This window comes from Ambystoma mexicanum, chromosome 12, assembly GCF_040938575.1.
Source record: "Ambystoma mexicanum isolate Mex_15411 chromosome 12, UKY_AmexF1_1, whole genome shotgun sequence".
Lineage (NCBI taxonomy): Eukaryota > Metazoa > Chordata > Amphibia > Caudata > Ambystomatidae > Ambystoma > Ambystoma mexicanum.
Genome location: NC_090936.1, coordinates 1,008,437,122 through 1,008,461,476, shown reverse-complemented (window position 1 = coordinate 1,008,461,476; position 24,355 = coordinate 1,008,437,122). Strand labels below are relative to the sequence as shown.

At 45.5% G+C, this 24,355-nt stretch overlaps 1 protein-coding gene across 1 annotated transcript in view; it reads left to right on the top strand.

Moving 5' to 3' along the window:
- KCP (kielin cysteine rich BMP regulator) overlaps positions 1 to 24,355 on the top strand; it is an 823,409-nt gene that overhangs the window by 297,015 nt on the left and 502,039 nt on the right. Inside the window, exon 7 of the mRNA XM_069629543.1 lies at positions 19,116 to 20,034. Within this exon, the coding sequence (XP_069485644.1) occupies positions 19,116 to 20,034 (919 nt within the window). The remainder of the gene's footprint in view (positions 1 to 19,115; positions 20,035 to 24,355) is intronic.

Here is a 24,355-nt window from a genome sequence, read left to right as displayed (position 1 = left end):
GCCACCGTCTGAGGGTCCCTAACGGGAGAGGTGCCCCACTGCTAAACGTCCTGAACTGGCTCTAAAAGAGCCACCGAGTGGGCAAGCTGCCCGCCTCTACCCCTCCGATCGGTACACCACTGTAGATGGCGGTCTCTCAAAGAGGCTCCCAAGGTGGTGCTCACTGAATGAAGCGAGCCCGATTTTGCTCCAATTAAGGGATATATATATATATATATATATATATATATATATATTGTACCCCTTCCTCCGCTGCTACCTCTGCTCTGGCTCAGCCGGCACATCAGACCGATGCAGCAGCAACAGAGCGGATAAGGGGCTGCATTTGGAGTTCAGCAGTTGCTGAACCTTTGAAGTGTAGGTCATAATGGACCTGTGCTGCAGCAGTCACTGGGCGGTAAAGGTGAGCAGCTAAAAGGAGTCAAAAGGAACCCATGGCAGAGAAAAACAAATATTGAAAAAAATAAGCTCTGAGAAAGCCATGTGATTTGGTATTTATTTAAAAAAAGTTGTGTTGACAAGGTTTTAAAAAAAAAAATGCAGCCTTACATGAGCAGGTTCGGCGTTTAAATGCGAGCCCACCCTCCTAGTACCTGATTAACACCACCCAATGTCATATAATTCCACCTATGCATTATATAGGCACCACGTGAAAGTTCAGCCTCACGTGTCCAGTTCCTGCCATCACATATGAAGTGCAGCCACCACTTCCCCATCAATGACAGCTAATGACTTATGCAAGATATATTCACCATGTGTAACGTGCAGCCCTCATACCCAGTTACTGCTATCATATGTCACGTGCAGCCACCACCTCCCCAGTAATGACAGCTAATGCCTTATGCAAGGTATATTCACCTTATGTAAGGTGCAGCCCTCATGCCCAGTTACTGCTATCATATGTCACGTGCAGCCACCACCTCCCCAGTAATGACAGCTAATGCCTTATGCAAGGTATATTCACCTTATGTAAGGTGCAGCCCTCATGCCCAGTTACTGCTATCATATGTCACGTGCAGCCACCACCTCCCCAGTAATGACAGCTAATGCCTTATGCAAGGTATATTCACCTTATGTAAGGTGCAGCCCTCATGCCCAGTTACTGCTATCATATGTCACGTGCAGCCACCACCTCCCCAGTAATGACAGCTAATGCCTTATGCAAGGTATATTCACCTTATGTAAGGTGCAGCCCTCATGCCCAGTTACTGCTATCATTATTTCAGAAGTTCTCCAGTGTATGTCATTGTTTTGACTTTATGGTTGTGGTGGTAACACAAATGGCAACTATTGTTTTTTTTATATTGCAACTTTTTTATATTGAGTATTTGCGATGCACAGTATTGTACTTTTCTGGTGACAATTGCACCACTTCGCAAGCATCCCTGCCTCAACATTATGTGCATAGCCCTACCAAGAAGAAACTGCTCACCATATCTAATGGCGAAAGTTAAACCGCATCCAGAGCACGCCCGGTTCCTCCGATGACGTCACACAGGCTTATGCGCTCTACGAAGCACAACGTCCTTGACACTCCTAGCATGCGTTCAGCCCCATTTTACTAAACACTATAACACTGCAAAATGATCTCAGATCCTGAGGCCTGTGATGTATATTTGGGAAATAATTTTGATGCGCAAAGGGAATAAACGGGTTCCAAACCATATTCTGGACCACCATTCTCGAATATCTAGTGTATGATTTGACCTCCAATGCCGGAATATCGTGACCCAGGCTGCTACCAGGAAGTTTGTTTTTACAGCTTTTCGACGCCCACTGGGTCTCCATTGCCCAGCAGTCGCTTGAGCGGGTCTAATGACAATTCTGTCTCTCTAACGGCTTTAATGTGCGATAGCACTACCTTCCAGTACGGTTGGATTAGACTGCACGACCACCGTCTATGGAACAATGTGCCCCAGGGCTGTCCACCACTCAAACGAGTGGTGGGGGCAGGCGGGCTGATTCTATGAAGCCTCCACACGGTGAGATACCAAGGACACGTTATTTTATAACCATTTTCCTTCAACTGAACACAATTTGGCGCTTTCGTGGCCCTAGTCCAAATGTTGTACCATGCCACCTCATCGATAGGGGGATCCCAAGTCTTCCTCCCATTTCACCATGCATTCATGAGGTGGTTTAAATCGACTGAAATTAAGGACCTTGTATAGCGAAGCTACCCTTCTCGATGGAAAATCCCCAAGCAACAGATCCTCAAATGTCGCTGTCTCTCTATTTGCTCTGTGTAACCTTATCTCCACTAATTCAATGTCTACATTGTATGCATTTGTATTTAGCTGCGTCCATGAGAAGGGATGTTTGTTTGCATTCTTCAAATGATAGTGATCTCCCTCCTACAAATAAATAATTGGGCCAAGCAGCTCAGCCCCTCTTCTAGCCCTTGCTCATGCCGCCAAGAGCATTGGTCCGGTGGAAATTCCGGGGTTTTCAAAATTGGAGTAAGCGGAGAGGGTTGGGTAGTTATATTATATCTCCCCGCTGCCTGACCCCAAAATGCCCTAATTGCCCTTGTTGTTGGAAGTACCCCTCGCGTATGTTGTCAGTCCTTTGGGAAAAACCACCATCATTCCTGTATTGGGCCGCCCAGTTTAATTTTGTTCTATCCTTGCCCATTGTTTCATTACCGGGTCAGATGTGCCTTCCAGAGTGGGGGCCAATTGCGCTGCGTGTAGACAACCTTCCAGATCCGGCCATCCTAGACTACCATTTTCCCTGGCGGCCACCATTGTGTGATGGGAAACCCCAGGAAACTTACTAGCCCATTTAAACTTAAAAACATGTTATGTTATGTTTAAAAAAACAAACATATTTATTGGTTTTCAAACAAACAAATGTACAGTAGATAAGAGTGCAATTATGGCAATATCAGAATCCATTTGTGCTTCTGGCGCAAATGGTTGTAGGTCAAAGGATCGAAAAAAAAAAAGGCTTGAATGCCTTTCTTTTACTCCAAAAGGACCGAAAAAAGGGTCGATTTTATTTATTATGGGGCGGGGGTTCTCCCCCAACCCCCTGTTTTCTTTTCATAAAAAACTTTTTATGCATACTACACTTAAAAAAAATATAAATAAATAAAAAAACATTCAACCTTTTTTTTTTGTCCTTTTGTATACGAACAAATGGACATTCGATCATTTATTTTCGAGCCTTTGGCTGGACACCGGCACAAATCGTACATAAACCTCCTATCACCACTCTCCCCTCCCCTCTGAGGTCGCCACTGGGGTCATACCACGTCCGGTTATGCGTTCCTTTCCCAGGCCTTTCTACAATACATATACACTTCCTGGCGAACTCAGCACTGTATCTACTGCCTGATCTCCTCCCTCACACACTCGCCACTTCTTTAGAACAAAACATCGTCTGGGTCAATGCATTCCATTCCTCCACTCCCATACTTCCATCCTGTACACCCTTCCACAGGGTGCTATACCACACTGCAGTCTCAGCTAACGACCAGCATTTCAAGTCGGCCCACCAAGCTTCAATCCTGGGGCCCTCAGCCGACTTCCAGGCCATTGCAATTCTTCGTTTTGCCAATATACAAATCAGGTCCTTCATCTTTGCATAATGTCTGACATGTTTACCTCCCCTTGGGAACGATCCCAACAAACAGAACTCTGGCGGACAATCCTGCACCTCTATGCCTGCCACAGCCACCCTTTCCGCAACTTCCCTCCAAAACTGGCCAATCACTCTGCAGGACCACTACATATGGAGAATTTCTGCTTTCTCTTAGGCACACCTCCGGCATGCTTACCCTCACTTCCCCCAATCTTTGATAACCTGTATGGTGTCATATACGCCCTGTGAGTAACATACAATTGTTTAAGTCTAAATCCTGTATTTCTAGAGACACCCCTGATGTATGACATCGCCCTCTACCACTCTGCAGCCGTGAATGTCCAACCTACATCACCATCCCAGCAGCGTGCCCCCACGTCCACTGTATTAAGACTGTTTAGGAGTAAATCATACAGCCCAGAGATCATGTGACCCCCTCTTTCACATCATATATGGTCTACAGCACCTCGTCCATGCCTTCCCCACCTGTGTATGTCGTACTCACTGACCACAGTTGAGAAGCCTATCCACTGGCCCTCACGCAGCAGGTCCCCCACCACAGCGATACCTTTGTCCTCCCAGTGTTCTCTGAACATGTCAGTTGTGCCCTGGTGGTTATTAATCACCCCTGCCAGGGGGCACTCTGGGAGCCGGGATCCGGATTACCCAGGAGCTTCCAAGCTCTGCGTCACAAAACAATGCCAAGATTCAGCAATAGAGAGGATCTCACCGATAGCTCCCCTTCCGCCACAACACTTCCGTCAAGAAGTGTCAACACAGCAGTGGCTTTAATAGCAGTGTGTCTTGCAAGGTTTCGTCCCCCAACCATGTCACTACAAACTGTAATTTCCCAGCTAGATAGCATCATTCAAAGTGCAGTATTCTGATGCCTCCCTCTGTGTGGACCCTCTGTAATGTGCACAGAGCTATTCTGTTTCTGATAACCCCCACCCCATAGAAATTCCTGTACCAATGTGTGTAGTTTCTGAAAAAACATTTTAGGTATATTGTAGGGTATGTTGCTAAAATGATAGGGAAGGCACGGAAGTACCACCATCTTCAATAACGGTGCTCTCCCTGGCACCCCCAGAGGTCTCCGCTTCCAGAAGCACATTGAATTAGCTATTTCTTTTAGTGCTTTTTGTGTGTTATCCTGGTGTGCATCAGCCGGGTCATGCCGTACATTGACGCCCAATTAGCAGAAGGTATCCTAGTTCCGGTAGCTTTTCCTCAGGGAGTTCAGGAAGCCCACACAATGTAAACAGACAGGATTTTCCCCTATTAAACTGGATACCCGAAAGCATTGTGAACTGGTCAAGGCTGTCTAATAAATATGGTAAGTTAATCTTGAGCTGGGGCGCCTATAGCATGTTGTCTGCATATAGAGAAATCAGATGCTTAACACCATCTATCATTATCCCGGCCTCGTGCATACTCCATCCTGAGGAAAACCGCCTGCGGTTCCAGTGCCAATATGAACAACATTGGCGACAATGGACAACCCTGTTTCGTTCATTTATGTACGTCCCATGCCTTAGAGATCTGGCTCCCATGTTCACCCTGGCCCTGGTAGCCGTATGGATAAGTTTCACACATCTCAGAAACCCCTGCCTCATTCCGAAGTGCAGCAGAACCTCTAGTAGCCAGTCCCATCGGACCAAATCAAAAGTTTTCACTGCGTCCAAAGACTCATCTGCGCAGTCACCTTCCAGATGATTAGTGCTGTCTATATTATGGTGGAGTCTTCTCAGATTCCACGTGGTATTGCGCCCCAGAACATACCCAGTTTGGTCTGTGTTGATCAAACTCCCTGTAACCTTTTTAAGTCTATTAGCTAGTAATGCCGTCAGGATCTTACAGTGCTGGTTCACCATGGAGATGGGCCTGTATGAGCTGCAGTCCTGTGGGGGCTTAGCTGTTTTGAGAACTGGTATTGCTGTGGATTCCCTCATGCCGTTGCGCAGCCTGCCTTATTCAAACATCTCTCTGTAAAACCTTTAGTAGCTGAGGTGCCAGCACTGCAGTATATTTTTAATAAAACTCTCTGGAGAACCCGTCAGGTCGCGGGGTCATAGCTGTTGGGAGTTCTGCTACGACCTCCTGGTTTCCTCCAGTGTGAGTGGGGTGTCTAACGTGTCTGCTTGTGTAGCCACTAGTTTCGGTATGGGTATCTGGAGTAGGGCTTCCGCTTTCGTTATCTGGTTAACCAAGTACACTGCTTTATTAAAACCTGTGAAGACCTCAATGATCCAATGTTGGGTTCTGATGACTTCCCCACCCTCATTCGTGATGGCACTGGTCATGTCCCTCATCTCCTCCTGTTTGCATATGCACGCCAAGAGCTTTCCATGTTTATCCCCCTCTGCGTGCAGTTTTTGCGTGTACTGTGAGAAACCAGAAGGTGTCTCACCCGCTATTCCCCGGGGATCTGTCATCCAGGTGGCCAGGACACGTCTATCGCTTTTAGTTCCAGTTACTGGGGGTGGACAAGTATGGGAGGATCACCTGGATGAGGGGTCTTGAGGGAGGGAGAGTGGGACACCAGGTATGATATGACATTTATAACGCGCCTATACACAAATGTTTCAAGGTGCGATGAGACAAGGGAGGGGAAACAGAGGGAGGACAAAGATAACAATCTTACTAGGCCTAGTGACATTTGGATCGTGCAAGTGCAGGGGAGAGGGGAAGGGAAAAGTGCCATGGGGAGGGGTGGTTGGGCAAGTGCTGGATATGGGATGAAAACAACAAGTAGTGCGGCGAACAAGTGGCAAGTGCGTGTGTTAGAGTGCAGACAACAGGTGTCTAATAAGTGCAGGTAAGGGTACTGTAGAGTTGCAGATACAGACCACAAGTGCACAGGTTGCCAGGAGGCAGTGCAGAAGTGCAACTGGATGGACAGGGACTTGGGCCCGAAGGCAGGGGACCAGTGCAGTATCAGACAGGTGATCAGCAGGGAAGATCAAGGGAGAAGGGAGAAGGCAGAAGCAAAGAGGAAGGTCTTGAGGTGCTTCTGGAACCAGAGATGGTTCTGCTCAAGTTTCAGAGAGGCAGGGAGGCTGTTCTAGAGGGAGGCACCCAACGCATTGCTTGGAGAAGTGACTGACCCTCAAGGAGTTGGAGGTGGAGGAGCGAAGAGCTTGAGTAGGAAGATATTTCTGAAGAGAGAGTTGGAGATATTTATTTCAGTCCTAGGCCCCAGAAGGCCTTGTGGACAATGCAGAGGGTCTTGAACTTGATCCTTGCAGCCACTGGGAGCCAATGGAGAGATGTCAGGGCTGAAGAGATACGATCCCTGGGCTTGAGACCAAGGACAATTCTCGCAGTCCTGTTCTGGATGAGTTGTAAAGGACAGAGAGTAGAAGCAAGCAGATTTAGAAAGAGGATGTTGCAGTAGTCTAGTTTAGAGAGTACCAGAGCTGTGGAGACAGTGATCTTCTTGGGGAAGGCGAGGAAAGGAAGAATACCCATGAGGTGGTGCAGCTGGTAGTTTGACTTTTTAGAGATGTCAGAGATGTGAGGAGAGAAGGAAAGTGTGGAGTCGAAGATGACCCTGAGGTTCTTAGCCTCACATGTGGGAGCAGGAAGAGGGCCAAGGGTGGCCGGCCACAGAGTGACGGGAAAGAAGGTGCAGGTGTGCCAATGAGTATGATCTCTATCTTACTGGCATTAAGGCAGAGATTGTTGGCGGCACACCACTCCTGGATTTCAGACAGACAAACCGGGATGAGAGTGGGAGAAGGGGTGGCAGAGAGGAGCCTGAAAGTGAGCTGAGTGTCATCCGCATAGCACTAAAAGTTGGAGCAAAGAGCAGCAAGAGGTGGGCGAGAGGTGCCAAGTATTGTTTAAAAAGCCAGGGAGAAAGGTTAGACCCCCGGGGAACACCAGAGGTAGAGAGTGAGATTGAGGAGAGGAAGGACGCAAGATGGACCTAGCAGGGTCGGTCCGAGAGGAAAGAGGTCAGCCAGGCTAGGACTTGATCAGTGATACCCAGTTTATCACGGAGTCGGTTGAGCAGGATGGCATGGTTGACCGTGTCGAAAGCAGAAGAGAGATTGAGTAAGATGAGGACAGAGGGATGATTAGCATCAAGGTAATAAATAAGGTCTTCACGGATGTTCAGGAGGGCAGTTTCAGTGCTTCTGGTGGCTCTGAAGCCAGACTGATGGTCATGGAGACAGCCAGCAGATTCAGTGTGGAGATTAAGCTGCGAGATGGTCAGATTTTCCAAGAGTTTGCCCAGGAAAGGAGTTATGGAGATCAGGTGATAGTTAAGGGGTCAGCTGTGGGTTTCTTGAGAAGGGGGTGCACAAGAGACTGCTTCAGGGGGAAGGGAATGTTCCAGTGGTGAAAGAGTAATTTCAGAAGTGAGCCAAGGCTGGAGCGAGGGTATCAATGTGGTCCTTGATTGTTTTGGAAGAACAGGGAAGAACCTGTTTTGACAAGACTTTCATAGATCAGACTTGTCTAGAAACCTTACTAGCACAGAAAGTCCCTTCCTACTGTGTACCAAAGTAACTGTAGTTAAATTATTCAAAAAAGTACCAAAAACTGGTATCATACACTTTAGTGGAATTCTCTGAAAACAAAGAGGGCAAGTTTGTAGAAAATATTTAAAATATTTATTTCCCAAAGAAAAAATTCCAATAACAAAAGAATTTTTACAATAACAAAAAAGTTTAACAAAAAATTGAACACACAGAATTATAATTCTCAATAAAAAATTAGATTTAGTTAGAAGAACAGAAAAAATCAATTATTCTTTTTATAGAACAGAAAAAATCAATTATTCTTTTCATAGGATCACGAAAAGTGAAATAAAAAAAAAGGAATGGAGTACTTAAGGAGAATAGACACATGGACGGCTCTTAAGGAAACATTCTTCCTTTTCTACAAAGAACAGCCGTGTCCACACTAGCTCTAACTCCAGTATTCCTAATGACAGGTCTGCCTACGTGTAGGTGTCAAAAAAGTGTTTCAAAAAAATTAAAAATTGACATCATCACAACAACGTTTCGGCTGAAATGCCGCCTGTCTGGCCATAACTTCATGACATAGTTGAAAGTTGCCTTCCTCAGGGCGAAACAACCTCACAGCAGTTTAACCCTGTGGGGAAGCAGACATGAAAGGAAATTTAGAATTAAAAGCATGATAGGAGCAAACTCCAAGTTTTGAATAAAGTTGCCCTTATTGTTTAAAAGAGAATAAGTCAAAAAGCAATTACCTTAATTTTGTACGCTGTGGGTAAATTGAAAAAACAGGCGTGAATGGGCTCAGGGGCCCAAAACCAATGACGCCTGAAAAGCGGAACCAGTGGGGCCCTTGGTGTGACTACATCAAGTTAGGATTCACATTGGAGAAAACAACAACTGAAATGGAAGAAGGAACTTGTCAGAATAAAAATCAAAAAAGTGCAAAATAATGCTGACTAAGTGGGGAGGGAAATGAAAATGTGTATACTCACATTTGGGTTAAATGCTGTAGCTCAAAGGCGTGCACAGATGAAAGGTGCAGTCCGTGGAGTCTAGAGTGCGATGAGCACGTGCGTTGGGTAGCCTGGTTTACACCTGTTGGTTGCAAGGGGGTCACAGATTCTATATATGGTCCCTTGTCACTGGCATGAATAGTATGCAGCCTCTGAGTGAAAAAACACACAGAGGAGACCCCGAGGCTTAGAAGGGTCATCTATGCACGCCTTTGAGCTACAGCATTTAACCCAAATGTGAGTATACACATTTTCATTTCCCTTTTAAGGTCCCAGAGTCCTATTCTAGGAGCGGCTTTCTTCAGGGAAGAGTGCACAAGTTTATCGCGAATATTACTGCCCCTCTTAAAAACGAAGCGGGGCAGAGGTGTGTCTGGCAGGCTTATTTTGACAATGGGCCAATATTTCGAGATAAGTTTTTTGATCTCGAAGGTCTGAGGCCCATGGGTCAATACACATATCATTTGTGGATTGTTCTTGTCCAGTACTGAGTTGGAATTTTGTTTGGGCGTGAGCAAATTATCGCGGTCAGTAAACCGAGCCCTTTTATACGCTTGTGTAATCAATCGTTTGGGATAACCTCTGTCTCTAAGGCGACTGCTCAGCTTGTCTGCTTGTTCATAAAAATCAGATAACTTGGAACAGTTTCGCCGGATCCGGAGAAACTGTCCATAGGGTAAGTTGTCCCTAATGTGCCGAGGGTGATTACTGGAATAATGTAGGAGAGTATTCCGGGCTGTGGTTTTACGGAAAAGCGAACACTTCAATTTTCCAGATTCATCTTTAATTATTAAGTCTAGGAAAGGAATTTGAATGTTACTAGACTCAATAGTGAACTTGATGTTAGGATCTACATTGTTCAGCCAATTGAAAAAAAGTGTTAGCTCGGCTTTGGTGCCTGTCCAGATAAAGATGATGTCATCAATGTATCTCTTCCATTTAGTTATAGAATAGCGGAAGGGATTGGTTGGAGATAGAATGTGAAGAGTTTCAAATTTGAACATGAAAAGAATCGCTAGGCTCGGCGCAAAAGCAGCCCCCATAGCCGTGCCCTTTACTTGTAAGAAAAACTGGCCATTAAATTCAAAATAATTTTTGTTGAGAGCTATGGCCATAAGTTCCAAGATGAAATTGTGTGGAACACGATCCTGGGTATCATATTCCAGGAGAGCTTCTTGCATACATTCCATCGCTTGATACTGTGGAATACTGGTGTAAAGGGATTAGATATCCATTGTCACCAGTAATTGGGTAGTGTTGTCAAACTCAAGATTTTCAAAAATAGTGATAGTATCAGTCGTATCTCTGAGATATGTCTCGGTTCTTGCACTAATGGGTTTCAGGAATACGTCAATAAATTTGCACAGAGGTTCTAGAATCGAACCACAGCCTGACACAATTGGTCTTCCGGGTGGATTTTCCTGATTCTTATGTATCTTAGGTAAAGAATACATAGTCGGGATACGGTTTTGGCTGGTAGTGAGAAATTTGGATTCTTTTTCCGTGATCCATTTACGGTCTAGAGCAAATTGTACTACGCTTTCAATCTCTGTGCGAATGTCACGAGTGGGATCCTTCCTGAGTTTCTTATAGCTGACATCATCTTGTAATAAAGTATCCATCATGTTGATGTATTGAGCCTTAGACATAACAACAATTCCCCCTCCCTTGTCTGCAGGTTTTATGACGATGGAGGGGTTGTTGGATAATTCAGTAAGAGCAGAGTTTTCTAGTTTGGAGAGATTATGTCTGAGAGATTTCTGTTTGGTTTTGAGTTTGTCCAAATCTCGAAGGACACATTTTTCAAAGGTCAAAATTTCTTTTGTGACTTCATTGTCTTGGGGTTTGAAATTTGAAGGGGCTCGTAAGCCAGTATCTAATTCCTGCTCATTTCCTTCATGTTCGTTAAAGAAAACTTTGAGGCGCAGTGTTCTGAGGAACCGGCGGACCTCAAGTTCTGTTTCAAACCAATCCGTTTTTTGTGAAGGCACAAATGAGAGCCCTTTCGAAAGAACTTTAATCTGGGAAGAAGTCAGGTCGATTTTAGCAAGGTTGAAAATTGGTATGTCGCTTTGTTCAACTACTTGTTCAGATGGCGCCGTCCGCGGAATTGGCGGCGTGGTTGTTGATAGGGGGGAAGCCATGGTTGCCCCCAAAAAGGCCCTCCGAGTCCACCTCTGCCTAAAAAAGGCTGTGGTGGTAAAAATGGTTGTTGAGGTGGATAATTTCCAAAAGTTTGTTGTGATTGCCGGTTTTGTCTGGCCTGATCGTCTGAGCTGCTACTGCTAGAATTTGAAAAAGACACCCACCTACGTCTGCCTTTGTTTCGTGGTTGGGAAAATGCCTGTTTTTTAGCGGCCTCGATGTATTCGTCTGTAATGTATGGGAATATTTTATCCACTTTAAATTCCTGTATGTCAAACTGGAGTTTTTTTGTTTTCTTGCTTAGAGTAGTCGACTTAAAGTCGTCAAAGAGTTTATTAGTTTTCGATAATTGTTCACGAGCGTTAGAAATGGTGGTGTTTTCTAAGAATAGTTTCTCTTCCTTTTCGAGCTCCTTCTGTATTTCTGCCCCAAGACGCTGGGCAGTTGTTATGGTAAGGACCATGAGGTCCCTACTGCATTTAATGGCAATGTGGCTAAAGGTAGTCGTGTATTCCTTGTCAGTCAAAAACAGACAAGGTTCATTGCGGACTATCAACCCCGCCGGGATGGTGTCAGCCCTTAAATATTCCTGGAGGAAATGTCCGTGCAGTTCTGTCCTGAAGTTCTTTTTTTTTAAGTTTCAATATGTCATCACAACATCTGGATTGGGCAACCCCCGCTCCTGATCCTGATTGTTCAGATAAAGAAGGGCCTCCTATACTAAAACTTGGAGTTTGCTCCTATCATGCTTTTAATTCTAAATTTCCTTTCATGTCTGCTTCCCCACAGGGTTAAACTGCTGTGAGGTTGTTTCGCCCTGAGGAAGGCAACTTTTAACTATGTCATGAAGTTATGGCCAGACAGGCGGCATTTCAGCCGAAACGTTGTTGTGATGATGTCAATTTTGAATTTTTTTGAAACACTTTTTTGACACCTACACGTAGGCAGACCTGTCATTAGGAATACTGGAGTTAGAGCTAGTGTGGACACGGCTGTTCTTTGTAGAAAAGGAAGAATTTTTCCTTAAGAGCCGTCCATGTGTCTATTCTCCTTAAGTACTCCATTCCTTTTTTTTTATTTCTCTTTTCGTGATCCTATGAAAAGAATAATTGATTTTTTCTGTTCTATAAAAAGAATAATTGATTTTTTCTGTTCTTCTAACTAAATCTAATTTTTTATTGAGAATTATAATTCTGTGTGTTCAATTTTTTGTTATACTTTTTTGTTATTGTAAAAATTCTTTTGTTATTGTGTTATTGGGATTTTTTCTTTGGGAAATAAATATTTTAAAAAATTTCTACAAACTTGCCCTCTTTGTTTTCAGAGAATTCCACTAAAGTGTATGATACCAGTTTTTGGTACTTTTTTGAATAATTTAACTACAGTTAGTTTGGTACACAGTAGGAAGGGACTTTCTGTGCTAGTTTGGTCTCTTGTCCCCTCCCTTTCTGCTGATGGGACAAATCCCCCCACTTTTCTTTGTCTAGAAACCTTGTCAGAGGTGAACAGAGGAAAGGCAGAGAAGAGCAGAGGAGAGGTGGCCGCAGGGAGGCTGCAGGTAGAGGAGAAAGTAGAGGGAGAAGGAGGAGAGGTGGAGAGGGTGAACAGGATGTCCTGGGTTTTAGAGATAAAATAAGAGGCCGGGGCAGTGCAGAGTGCCTGGGAGGGTATAGGAGAGGTAGAGACTGCAGCAGGATTGGCCAGCTCCTTGCAGATTTTAAAGAGTTTGGCTGAGTTGTTTGATGCCAAAGAGATGCAGGTTTGGATGTGAGCTCTCTTCTTGGTGAGGACAGAGAGTCGGTTTTACCTTTGGCGCAGACGGCAGGCCAGTTTGTCAGAGGATGCACACGATGTCAGCCATTACCTTTCAGCCACCCTACACTTGTGTTTAAGTGTGATGAGGTCTGAGTCGTACCAGGTGTTGCACTTGGCTCTGGGCTTCAAGCATATCCTCATGACAGGGGCAAGTACATCAAGAGTATCAGAGATATTAGAGTGGATCATGGAAAGGGCTGTGTCAGGATTTGAGTCAGCCAGAGGTGTAGGAGGGGGAGAGAAAGTGGCAGCAAAAGCCTCAACTGACACACACTTCATGGGTCGGATGACCGAGAAGGTGGGTGACAGTGTGGGGGTTGGCTCGGCCTGAGGGGTAGAGAGAGAGAGATGAGAGGAGAGGAGAAAGTGGTCACTCCAGGAGGAAGGAGTGGTGAGAGGATGATAGAGGGGGAGGTCTGAGGCAATCAGAACATTCAGAGTGTGCCCTGGAGAGTGAGTCAGGCCAGAGGGAAGAATAGAGAGTCGTGAAAGTGTCCAGAGGAGGGAAAAAAAGCATCCAGGTGGATGTTGAGGTCTCCAAAGAGGAGGAGTTAAGTGGTCGAGGCCAGGAGGGAGGAGGAAAGGACTGCCCAGGGGCGTCATTTAGGGGTTACCAGGGGTCGCACCTGCGACTCCTGAAGTCTCCCTTGCTACCCCAGTGGTCTCCCTTGACACCCTAAAAAAAAATGTAGACATAATTGATTATCTATGCATGTGAGGTTCTGGAGGGAAATGGTGGAAGGAATGCCATTTATTAATGACAATCTGATAGATGCCCAGCCATGGAGCCAGTGCCTAACAGCTGCATCAGTTTGATCCAGACCGCCATCTTGGAATCCTCGCTGCACGGCTCCCAGGGAAAAGAGTTATCTGTATGGCATAGGTGCTCAGGAAGATATGTATACCTCTGTTAATGCGGGCCCAAGTATGCCAGAGTAATTGGAACCAAGCCAAACCAGACTCAATGATGAAATAGACACCCCGAAACACCCTTGTTTCAATAAAGATAAAACTACATCCTCTCTTTGTTAGGGGATTGGTTGGCATATGACTCGATGGGCGGCATGACACAATGGATATTGATAGGTTGACGATGTATTGATCAACCTTGAAAACTGGAAAGGTCGTCAAGATATGAGCCAGGCAGGGTGTGGGGGAGAGAGGCCTATGGACTGTCCTTTCTTCATTTATAGAAGATACCACCCCTCATCCTCACACCATGAGACTGGGTAATTACTTTGTACTTGACCTTGCAAGATGGCTTATGTCTGTGTGTACTTTTAGGGAGTCTTGCAGGTGTCCTATCTTATGCTAGCAGCTGATGAATAGCCAGTGTTCTCCAATTATAAGTTACATGTTAGGGAAATGTGAATGACATGGAATGAACTCCTATTTATTGAGATTTTAGCAAATTTAAACATGTTTCATGCTATCTGTTTCCACCAGGGGCCCTCTTGAGTTGTTCTTCAGAGTTTGTTGGCTTACTATTTTACTGCACCTGGTTAACAAAGGATAGCTGTATTCATATAAATCTTTAATGAATTTGGGAGTGTCCTGCTTATGTCTAGGGAACTGCTATCTTCTGCCATTCCCATCCTCCCTATCTCACTCTAACCTTGGTTCTAATTGCCAGCTACCATCTGAGCTCTGCATAACTCTGTATTTCTGTAGATTCAGCTTTTTGAGTTCTCTCAAAACCTTGAAGCCTTGCCCTTTTCAAAAAGCATGCACTGGCATCCATTTTAGGGAAGAAGGCTGCCAGCCCTTCAAATATGGGGTGTATCAGGCCTTTTTATGCATTTAATTCTTGCCAATGCGCCACATTTTACTTTTAAATGCATACCGTTTATGCAGGGTTGTGACTATAATGCCATTAAAAAAAACTCCTCTTTCCGCCAGTAGATGGCACTGCAGTATGAACCATTAGTTCTGCCCACAGGAGCTTTGTGCAGTGCCACAAATTCCTTGTATAAATGAACATTATTTTCTAAAGGTAGGTTACTAGACTAGTGCATGGGGGTTGGTAGTATCCAACCCCCTTTTATTTTGGACTTGTCAGCATTGCACATTTGTGGCTGCACTTTGATCTCACGGCCTCAATTAATTGAAATGTAGCTTCTCTGCAGCAGGTGCCTGTCAAGAAATACACATTGATGAGCTTGCAGCGTTACCAAGTGTCATTATCTATAATCAGCTCAATGGAACTTTTTTGGGTATTATCCATCAGTGGCAAGATAAACTACCGTGGCCCTGGCCCTTTCAATCCCAATTGAAATAGCACATTTCTTGAAATGTATTTATATGCCAGCAGACTCTGAAAGGATCTGGGAGCCGCGGCACTCAGATCTGCTACTCTCCTCCTGTTCATGACACTCTCGAGGCCCAACAGTCACCTGTGTGCTGATCCCCTGCCGTGTATTAACATTTTTAAGCCTGTTTGTCAAAGTGATTTCGAAACCTCAATTTGTAATGGCCGGCAGTGGTCTGAAAACGGGTGTGTAAGAAAAGCATAAGTTATAAAAAAGCAAGTGTTGAGCGTGCAAGTGTCTTCAGATGTGAGGCTATGTGAGACCTAGCACAAGTTTGATAATGAGAAACATTGTATGAGTTTGCAGGGGTGTAAGTGCAAGGGTGGTGTAAGTGTGAGCAAAGGATGCAAGAGAGGGCACAGGGAGGAGCGATTGTGTGGAAGGGAGTGGGTGAAAGAGAGGGCATTGAGCTGCAAGGGTGGAAATGAAGATTGAATAGAATTGTTGTGCAGAACGGGCAGTACCCTGGACATAGGACTCAGGTTATGGGAGGCAACGCTACATGGCAACAAAGGTGTGACTTGGGTCTGATGAGAGGCTGAGGGAAGGGGGCAAATAACGGCATTACTGGGCACACACAGCACACGTTTTCTTACAGTACGTACCATATGCGGCACACCCAGCACAAGCTTTCACATGGTGCGATGGGCGAGGTTGGTGATACATACAATGTCATTTCACTAGGGTGTCCTTTATAATGTCAGTAATGGCATAGTTGGGCTCAGGTAGCACTGGTGTTCCTGCATTGGGAAGTACTGGCCTTACTTGTCAATGGGACCCGTAGTGTTCTTACGGCGCATAATGCACTGTGCATGTATTTATACCACGTTCGAACATTGGCCAAAATGTGCTCCAGAAGAAGTCTTGAGTTCAGTCGCCAGCCAGGCACCCGGGCCATGGAGGTAACAGGAGATGCCTGGTCACCCTGTACCCCCTTAGGAAGGGTCCCTCACTGAAGGTGTGCATTGCCCGGGCACTGTGCAAGAGATAATTTACTATTTTCTACAACCGGTCCTCTCTCTTTATCATTTGTTTGTCCCTGTATTTCCATTGTGTTTGATTGCTCTTATGTTTCACTGTGTATCCGCTGATCATTCACACAACCTGAAGAGAAAACTATAAGCAGGGGAGGTGTGACTGGATTTTGCTTCAAGGTTCGGGTCTCCCGATACTGTGGGTGAGCTTATGGTCTGTAGTGCTTTTGCCAGTTGTTGCTAGACACAAGAAACTGCATCTTTTTTTAGGATGCAAGCTGGAAAATGTGCCCTATTGTACAGCAGTGCTCGTGAAAGCAAAGGTGTTTTGAGCATCTTGCACCTGTTTGTAATGCAATAAGACAGCTAATTGGGTTTAGCCCCAGCTGCAGAGAGCTACATGTATCCTGCAGGTCACAGTGTCTAGGTGCCCATGCTGGCTCAGACTTTCATCTATCTAATCTCTAATTATTCCTATACTGCGTGTAGTTAAAACATCAGGTGAGACATTAAGTACCAGAATGCAATGGGATACCTATATTAAGTGAAGCCAGCGGATAGCAGGGCTTTGTTATAAAGTCAGCTTTCAGGCAGTTGGTATGACTTGGGGACCAGACAAATATGTACACTGGCAAGTGCATGTATATATGTGTGTCCGTCTAGAATGGAATTGCATGTACCCTGAATACTGAAGCAGGTACGCATTTACCCGATTGGGGTGATGCACCTGCTGCAGAGATCATAATATTATCGGAGGTTCACGAGTTTGAAACTTGCAAGGATGAGTCTGCTTTTTATGTCCTGTCATTAAAAGAGCTAACTTCCTCTCTGTATTGGGAACCCTCACCCTGATAACATTTACACAATAATTCAAAATGAGAATCCCCTCTGGTTTGTTTGCTTTCTTTCCTCATTGGAGCTTTGCACCACACTAAACATTGACCGCAAACTGTTTTACATCTATGTGCACAGCTGGTACGTACAGTGTGCCCAAGCTGCACACTGCATTTCCATGACTTCAGGGACACTGTTGGTGCAGGAGCCATTCCACTGTGCAGCTTATCACACCTCACCGTGTACTCCATGGTCCAGTTACCATGTCAGCGCTGTTTGATTGGTTACTCAAGGTCTGCAATCATGTCTTAAGACCTCATTTCTATCACTGGCTGAATGCAGGGACTGAAGGTTTATTTCCCAAATGTCCAAACATTTCAGATACATTTTACTCTCTTGTGAAGGAGAACATTAATTTATACCCTCTTGAAAATGCATTTACTCTCTAATTGTAAAATCAGGGAGTAAATGCTCCAACCTCAAAATCTTATCTGGAGCCCTTATGGCTCCCCTATTACGTTCTGGGTTCTGTGTCAGTAATCTATATTTGTGTGTCGTTCATGTTGCATTCAGCTTATGCTTTGGTTCTGTTAGTGTTCTTCATGGCTTGTGGTTGCCATGTTAATATTCTTTGTGTATACATGAACATTTGCTTTGTGTTTAATGCATGCACTTGCTACTGGTGCAATGTTGACTAGAGTGTGTTTGCCATATTCAGCTTAGATTGTGTCTAAGTATTGTTGTACCTGCCTGGGATAAAGGTGGTGCTGTTGTCTTAGTGAGTAACGCTTCTCACCTGCGTGATATTGGATCGGGTGGGGCAGGAGCAATGGCTGACGTATACATCTGCCTCCCAACACCTTCCCACAGATGTAATGCACCTTTATACCGGTGGTCTTCACCTTCAAAAGCCTGAGGTTTCACAGATCATTTCGCAGCGCTTCAGAGCTCGGGAGAGTCGCACCTCCATCAGGCTCTTGCCGGGCCATGCCCCAAATGCCACCGATTTCATTATCCACCACATAAAAATAATGTACAGCAGCAATATGACCCCCAATGGTATATAAACTATTTACATCTTCAATATGAGAATGGAAATTGTTAAAAAATACTTTGTACAGGAAGGGTGTGGATTAACTGAAAGATAACTAGCAGTTTTTCAGGAAGTCCCCTGCCATTACCACCATGGCGGCAGTAAAGCAACAATGAAGGGCACCTTCAGATTACCACTGGCGGTAATCAAGAAAAACACCTCTGTGGCTCTAATGAGGCCGAGGAAGTGATAGATACATAATGTCATGTTCTATCAATATTAATGGCCTAGTGCGTTTTTGAGAATAACGAATAACTTTCAGTACTTGAAAAAATCCCACTGTCATTAAAACAGAAGTTTTCATTTTTGGGGACTTTGAGTGTTGGGGGAATGGTCAGCAATCAACGAGGCCTGTGGAAAAAGACTAAACCAAAAATATTTGTGAGCATCCCTGCTAGATATTGCTCACTAGAAGGAGCTCCATAGCTAGTGTTTCATAGGATAACAAAACTCTTTAGATTGCTCTCCCCTAGAAGAACCCTGATGACGGGGCTGCATATAGGTAGCTCCCTAAAAAGAGGCTGGGTGCTTCATAAAAAAAGTTCTCTCTCTATGTAGATACAAGGAATTGGCAAATGGTGTTGCAGCAATGGAGCTCATTGCATGCTGCTGTGTAGAGGAAGTTCCCTGGACGGTGTGCAAAGATGGAGAAGATAGCGCTCCGTAGATGGCGCTTAGTAGACTAGGTTAGCTGGATAGCGCTCTGTAGCTAGAGTTCTATATCGGTTCAGTGGCCAGGAATGAAGGTGGTGCGCCTAATACGAGCTTGATCTCATTCTAGTTACTTTCGCCAGGCAGGCAAGCCCCTCCTCTGAACAGGAAATGGGTTACAACCTGTAATGTGATTTTTAAAACATGTTTTTAATATATTACAGACTTGCACGATGCCTCAAGATGCGGGCCAGTGTACTGACGGATCCTCCAGGCCGGCGAAACGACACTGGTTTTTCGACGCTCACCTCGGCCGGTGCAGAGAATTTACCTACTCCGGCTGTGGTGGCAACACCAACAATTTCCCCAACCACGAGGACTGCCGTAAGCGCTGTGAGATGGGAGCCTGCTGTTATCGCACCCCGAAACTCAGCGGCCTGACTTTTGGATACGACGGTGAAGGTTACGACCGCTATGGGTACAACAGCTCAGGGTTTGACCGTAACCAGAGAAAGAGGGTGGTTTTCAACCCGGTCCGGTCAGGGCCTGCCTTGTTTGGTCCAAATGGCCAGATATTTAGTGGATTGAATGATGGTCGGGAATTCGACAAATATGGTTTTGACCAACAAGGTTATGACCGGGACGGCTTCCATAAGGAGACTGGCTTCAATTTCACTGGCTACAACCGCAAGGGGGAACACGACAGACGCATGGAGTTCAGCAATGAAGGCTTCGACAGGAATGGCTACAACCGTGCAGGATTCGATTGCGGTGGCCTGAATGCAGAGGGCTTCAGCTACCTGGGTTTCTGTGCAGGGTTCATCTACCAGTGTGAGTCCCTGCCAATGGCTCAGTGCCAGGCACTGGAGGGACGGGATTCCAGGCGCCAGGTCATCAGCTTCTCCCCCGGAAGGACTTGTGAGGAGACAGCCTGCCGTGAGGACTGTGGGTGCTCCTATGCAGGGCGCACCTTCCGCTTCGGGGAGACCTTTGAGCATGGCTGTGAGGTGTGCCTCTGCAGCTACACCGGTGTGGTGGAGTGCAACTGCAGATTGGTGAGCCAACGGAAGGAGATCCGGGACATGACGTCTGAGGAGAGACGCGTCTACCAGAAAGCTGTCCGGGATTTATACGCCAAGCAAGGTGGGTTTGCCTCTTAACCTCAGCGTCCGTTATTGCTGCCCATGCACTTTTCACATTGCATTGTGTCCGATGTGCCATTCCCACACTGGATGTTTCACTCCTATCTTACCCACTTTCACACTCCCTTGTCGACTGTCCAAGGGTGGACTGGCCTGTAGGGAACTCTGGAGATTTCCTGGCAAGCCTCTACACACTGGGCCTCCTTTGTGTGGTAACCTCTTTTATTTTCAAATTTCCTCATAGGTAAAGGGTTGGGCTTGCTGAAAATGTGTAATTTGGTGCCACTTTGAAAATTATTTCCATGGCCGCTTTTAGTTCCCATCCACCACAGCGACTGTCTCTCCTTGCATGAGAGCCAATCCTTGCACAATGTGGCACTACTTTGTCACTTCTTCAACCCATGACTCACCCCTTCATTCAGTGTGCCATCCAGTACCCAATGTGCAACTTCTTTGCCTAGTCTCTCCCTTTGTACAGTGTGCCATTTCTTTGCAGTGCTTCACCCCCCATCTGCGTCACTCCTTTGACTACTGTGTCACTCCTTTATCTATTGTGACCCTCCTTTACATAGTGTATCTGTGCTTTGTGCAGTTCTCGCCTCCTACCTTTGTTTCGCCTGTTGCTTTTTGCCCAGTGTTCCACTCCTTTGCCCAGTCTGCCTCACTGTCTCCCAGCATCTTATTACTGTGCGCCCAGTGTGTCATGTGTTTGCCCTGTTCTGCTCCATTACGCATCATATTACTGGCACACAGTGGTCTTTGCAATACCTCTCCTTCTGTGCCCGCCCTGCCACCTTTCATTTGGCTCACCTTTTTCTGTTCTGTCTCTCATCTCTTGCATTCTCTTTTTTGGCCCCTCTTTTCCTCCTCATCTCTTTCATCCTTCTCCTGCACCCCCTCTGCGAGCTGCACTCATCCCCAGTAATATTCGTTGTACAGAAGGGTGACTTTACGAATCTTTGCCACTGGACACCACTTTCCCAGTCTGGGGTCTCATATTACCCTTTTCCCCTTGCTCGCCAATTCGCTCGACGTAGCCCACATACCCCACAAAATACTTTTGTATGTTTCTTTATAGACTAAGGGATCCTTTAATCCCCATATGAGACCATTCCCTCATCCCTCCCACATCTCTACTCCACCATTGTAACCTAAAGACTCCCCTCCCCCTTGCACGATGCCCCTTCCCTGCCCCCCCTTACTAGTCCACTCAACTCTGTTCCCCGACATACCCCACACCCATACCTCCGTGCCTCCTACCTCGGCCCTCACAGATCCCACCTGACCCGCACCCTCATATCACCAGTACTTTTGTTATGACAGGGGCGAGATGAGGGCCTGCACACACCTGGAAGGAAAGAACCAGAAGACAAGCCTTCTCTGTCTATGCCTCAAGACTCTGGAACCTCCTCCCTGTCAATATCAGACTCACCCCCTCACCTCTACAGTTCAGGAAGAATCTCAAGACCCTCCTCTTCTAGGAATGGCTTCTCCCTTACACGTAGGTCCACATACCTCCAATCCCCACCCCACCTGAGAGTGAGTGATCTGATCCCCACTGTTTCCTCCCCTGGTTGCTTGTAAATCTCTTGCTGACAAATTCCCACCTTCCCCCTCCCCTATTGTTAGTGCCCACTCCCATGTTTTTCTGCTCCCCTCACCATGTTCTTTCCCCTATGATTGTAAAGTGCTACGTGCTTCTCGAAGCAAGCTGCGCGCTCAACACATAATGGGTGAAACACTTGTGTATAGGCGCGTTATAAATGCCATATCATATCATGGGTGTTCCAACCAGCCTGCTGCACGTTCACAACCAAGGGATCGATACAGTGGGAGGAGAGGCCTATGCCGACCCTACATACATACCGACCAATTGAATCTGCCGCCTGGTTGCTGCCGATGACAGAAATCTGTTGGCATGAAAGTGAGTGCAGAAAGGCCTGAATACCAGCCATACACATCACCTCAAACCTAACCGTGTTATCTGAAAAAAAAGGGCGCTGCTTGAAAACACTCTTTGAAGAAAAGCAGTCAGGCAATGACCTACTCAAGGAAAAAACACATGAAGAATTAAGTGTAACACAGCTTGTCACCACAGTGTACAACACACTTCCAAATCCCTCGACTGCAAGAAGGGCTCACACCACTAGGAATACAACCACGTATTGGACGCTGTGCTGGGCTAGTGTCTCCTCCAGCTAAACTACCTACTGCCTGTCATAGGTCAGGGGCAGTTATCTACCCCTGGTGATTTTCCAGCAGGTTTGCCACACGTACCTGTCACTCCAAGGGGCACAGTGCCCATCCAGACTGTTCACTATTTAAACCTAAGTGGACATGCCGCTACATGATACCAGTGTGTTTAAAATGGCACAACTCCTGTAAATGTACACGTACACATAATAAAACAGGGCCCAAAAAAACTAGTAGCTGATAGCAGGACTACAGGGAAGATTTGGGAGTGGGAGTGTAAGAGTAAATTGTTTATAAGGAGTATAAAGGGCAACTTCCATCCTGAATTTAGGTATTGTTGGTGCCCAGTGATAAATTCGCCAGGGACAAGGTCGCCAGGGTGATACATTTCTACAAATGTGCACTCCTCCATAATATTTAATACCCGTCCTAGAATATGTGGGGGAATGCTTTTAATGAGTGCAGGGGGAAAAATCGAATACCTGGCAACTTTTTCCAAGGGGACGTTTTCACATGCAGACGTATTTTTCAGGCTATCAATTTCCACTCTAAAACATACATCGTTTTATAATCCATACTTTGATGGCCCTGGTTATTCACGCAGCTCCGCAGAAATGATCTCAGTTCTACTTTCTATGAGACCCCTCTGCTGGTACCTGTGCTCTGTGCACATGCATGATGCTGTGTGGGTGGAAGCAGGGCGAAGGCTTCTATGTGCCTGCTTTTCACTTCCGATATGTTGGCAGGATTTTGCCTGTTTTAGGGGAGCTAGCGTGGCAGGTGCACTACTCATCTGTAGGAATGACTGTGAACAATATGTTAAACATGCAAAATATCCCACCGTTATCATCGAAAAAGCTAAAATAATGATTTAAAAAACTAAAAGGACAAAATAAAGATAGACGAAAGAAGAAATAAGAGGCAGTTTACGAAAAGCACCTAATAAGAGATGAAACAGAAGAGCGGAAAACAAAAACTGAACTAGAAGGAAAAATAAAAGAAGAAGCGGCTGTTGAACTGTCGGTGCTCAGATGGTTAACGCATTTTTTAAACCAAACAATGGGGTAGACCACAGATACAAGCGAATTAGCATGCACACCTGACCTGATCAAATGGACTAAAATTGCAAGGTCACAGGCAAGGAAGGTGGGCTCACATGGAAAAGACCACAAAAACAGAAGAAAGATTAGAATATCAGCTCACTAAGCGTTTTTATCTTTGGCTGTAGAAGGCTTTAGCTGTCGGCCCGAGCTTTTGATGATACTCTTTAGAGAGGGGCCCCACTGTGATACAGAACAAGCACATTCCATTGAACGTTCTTCTATAGTGGCAGCCATTTTGTAGGAGAGAGTGGAGCTGTCTGTGATGGGACAAGTTTGTGAATGATGCTGTTGAAAGCATGTTTTGTTTTTCTGCACTGTAATGGCTGTGTGAATTAAAAACAATTCGCTACTCAGGAAATGGGATAAACCAAGTTTTTATATGCACATGTGTTTTTGTGTATTTTACGTATATATGTAATTTTAAGTTGCTCTCATGTCCCTCTTTGTCCTTCAACATTCTTGGTCCCAATGTAAGTTTGAAAAGTTGATTGAATTCAGCTAAATCAAATAAATAAAAAATAAAAATAAAAAAGTTTTTTCTATAACCCAAAGAAACCCAAGGTTAGGCAACAGTGTGGTGAATCTTCGAAGAAGCTGAAAAGGAGCAATTTCAGCTTTCTTGAGGACCCTGGCCCTTCAGTGCATCCCCCACTTCCTTGGGACTCCACCTCCCACTCACAGTTAATGGGCTTTCATGTGTCCCCTGCACTTCTTCCATAGTTGGGTTGGGTATTTCTTTTGCTGCCACTGTATTCAGGATGCTGAGCTCTTTTAAGTGGTCCTCCCCACCCGCTGAACACATAGGCGTCTTTATAGGAGGGCAAATGGGGCACATGCCCGGGCTCCCACCATGGCAGGGGTCTCCACATGAATGATTGATGTAAATAAAGCAGTGCACTTATTTTACAAAACATACATAACAGGTCTTAATATAGCTCATAGGAAGGTGCTAGGGTGGGAGGAGTATGCTACTAAAGTGTAATCAGGTGTGTCTATGCCTGCCCCCTGTTTTAATTAAGCTTAATT